The following is a 1,701-nucleotide window of genomic DNA, read 5'->3' as shown; positions in this document are numbered from 1 at the left end:
GGAAACATTCAGTAATGTATATCTACCTTAACACAGCTCTGGAAACATTCAGTAATGTATATCTACCTTAACACAGCTCTGGAAACATTCAGTAATGTATATCTACCTTAACCCAGCTATAGAAACCTTTAGTAATATATATCTACCTTAACCCAGCTATAGAAACATTCAATAATGTATGTGTATCTAAATCCAGTCATAGAAACAATTTGTAATGTATGTGTATTCCTTAATTTTTCTTTTTTCTCTTTTCTCCTTTGCCTTTCTTCCCTTTCCCGCGTGACGACCTGCCAGATTTATTCCGCCCTTTTAGCTGCCGACGGACAAAGAAGCCACGCCAGTAGGCTTGAATCAGTATGACGGCTTTAGTGTGTCGTTCGAACTCGGCCTGCAAGCGTTCACTCTCTTCTTGGATGCACCGACGTTCCTCCATGACAGTTTCGTAGTCAGCTCGCAGGTTCATAATTGCTTCCTCTAGCTCTCGTAACTGTTCCAACTCTTTCTGGTGTACGGATGAAAGATTATCAAGTTCCTCCTAGTCAAGAGAAATACGAAACTTTTTCACTACACTTGATTCATCAATCCCTATGATGTACAACCCCTATACTAGCGAAAAGTAACGTTACGTAACACTAAATTTAATGAAATAAATCATAAAACATATATTTTCAGCAAGAAGTGTTTAAAATAGCATTTCATCTTCTACACTTGTTTCTGCTCTTGGCGAGACGATTTCTTCAACACCAGAATTCGTCAGACCAGTAGGGTTACGACATAAGAAGTTTTAGAGACTACTCACACTGGATTCGTTTGAAATGGCCTCAGTTCAATTCATTTGCTTTGATGAATGTGCTACTTGTTCACATTTTCCGTGTGTAAAATAAGTGCCGAGTTTGTTTGAAAATGAACTGGAATTTGTTTCCATGTTTCACTCCAGGGTTTTGTCAGCACTCAGTTCACTTATGTTCACAATACAATAATCAAGAGGACTCGGTTTTTATCACCAGATGTTTACGTTGTCGGGCATTACACTTGGTATATTTGAAAAATGACAGCGATTATGGAACCCCATTTTTGAGGAACTGCTGTGACAACGAACCAGAATCTCTGAGTGTTTGTTCTTTTCGAGTTGGAAACGAGGTTGGATTCAAAGCTAATCTGCAAATGTAAAATAGCAAAATGTCCGAGGTGTTACAAGTGTAGCAGGTGTAGATGCAACCACGATAGCATACCAGTTACTCATAATTTTAGCCTTAAGAGAGATCATAGAAGCTTTGGCAGAGGAGGTGCCATCAAGCCCAAAGAGAAGTACGTCTGCGTACAGAAACGGTAAACTTACATAGGTATCCAACAATTTGCTCTCAAATGAGAATAAGAGCAGAAGGAGGAGAACGATTTAAAATCAGGTAAGGAACGGAAAATATTAAGACCTTTTCTGAGTGAAGTGAAAGAATATTACAAAGATGAAAGGGAAGGGGCATATCAGGCTTCCGAATTTGATGGGATACTGCACCACCTACCAAAATAGCCATATTTTCCCTTTAAAGTCAGAGATTTTTGTTAATAAACTTTATCTTAATCATTTTTTCTACAGGAAAAACAAAATATATTTATTCAAGAGAAATTTGAAATGGCATCGTACAAATTATCAGTATATATATATATATATATATATATATACACAGCGTGATATATATATAC

The 1,701-nt window shown here is 37.2% G+C and overlaps 1 protein-coding gene across 3 annotated transcripts in view; it reads right to left on the bottom strand.

The window, feature by feature from the left end:
- LOC106472241 (IQ domain-containing protein D-like) overlaps positions 1-1,701 on the bottom strand; it is a 23,197-nt gene that overhangs the window by 2,198 nt on the left and 19,298 nt on the right. For 2 of the 3 annotated variants that reach the window (XM_022400841.1, XM_022400840.1), the window contains exon 6: positions 147-535. In XM_022400841.1, the coding sequence (XP_022256549.1) occupies positions 230-535 (306 nt within the window). In that variant the 3' untranslated portion in view covers positions 147-229. Of the gene's footprint in view, positions 1-26; positions 536-1,701 lie in introns of all 3 variants that reach the window. The other variant, XM_022400839.1, reaches the window with a different exon arrangement.

This window comes from Limulus polyphemus, unplaced genomic scaffold (assembly GCF_000517525.1).
Source record: "Limulus polyphemus unplaced genomic scaffold, Limulus_polyphemus-2.1.2 Scaffold5186, whole genome shotgun sequence".
In the NCBI taxonomy this organism is placed as follows: Eukaryota; Metazoa; Arthropoda; class Merostomata; order Xiphosura; family Limulidae; genus Limulus; species Limulus polyphemus.
This window is presented reverse-complemented; position numbering and strand designations above follow the sequence as displayed.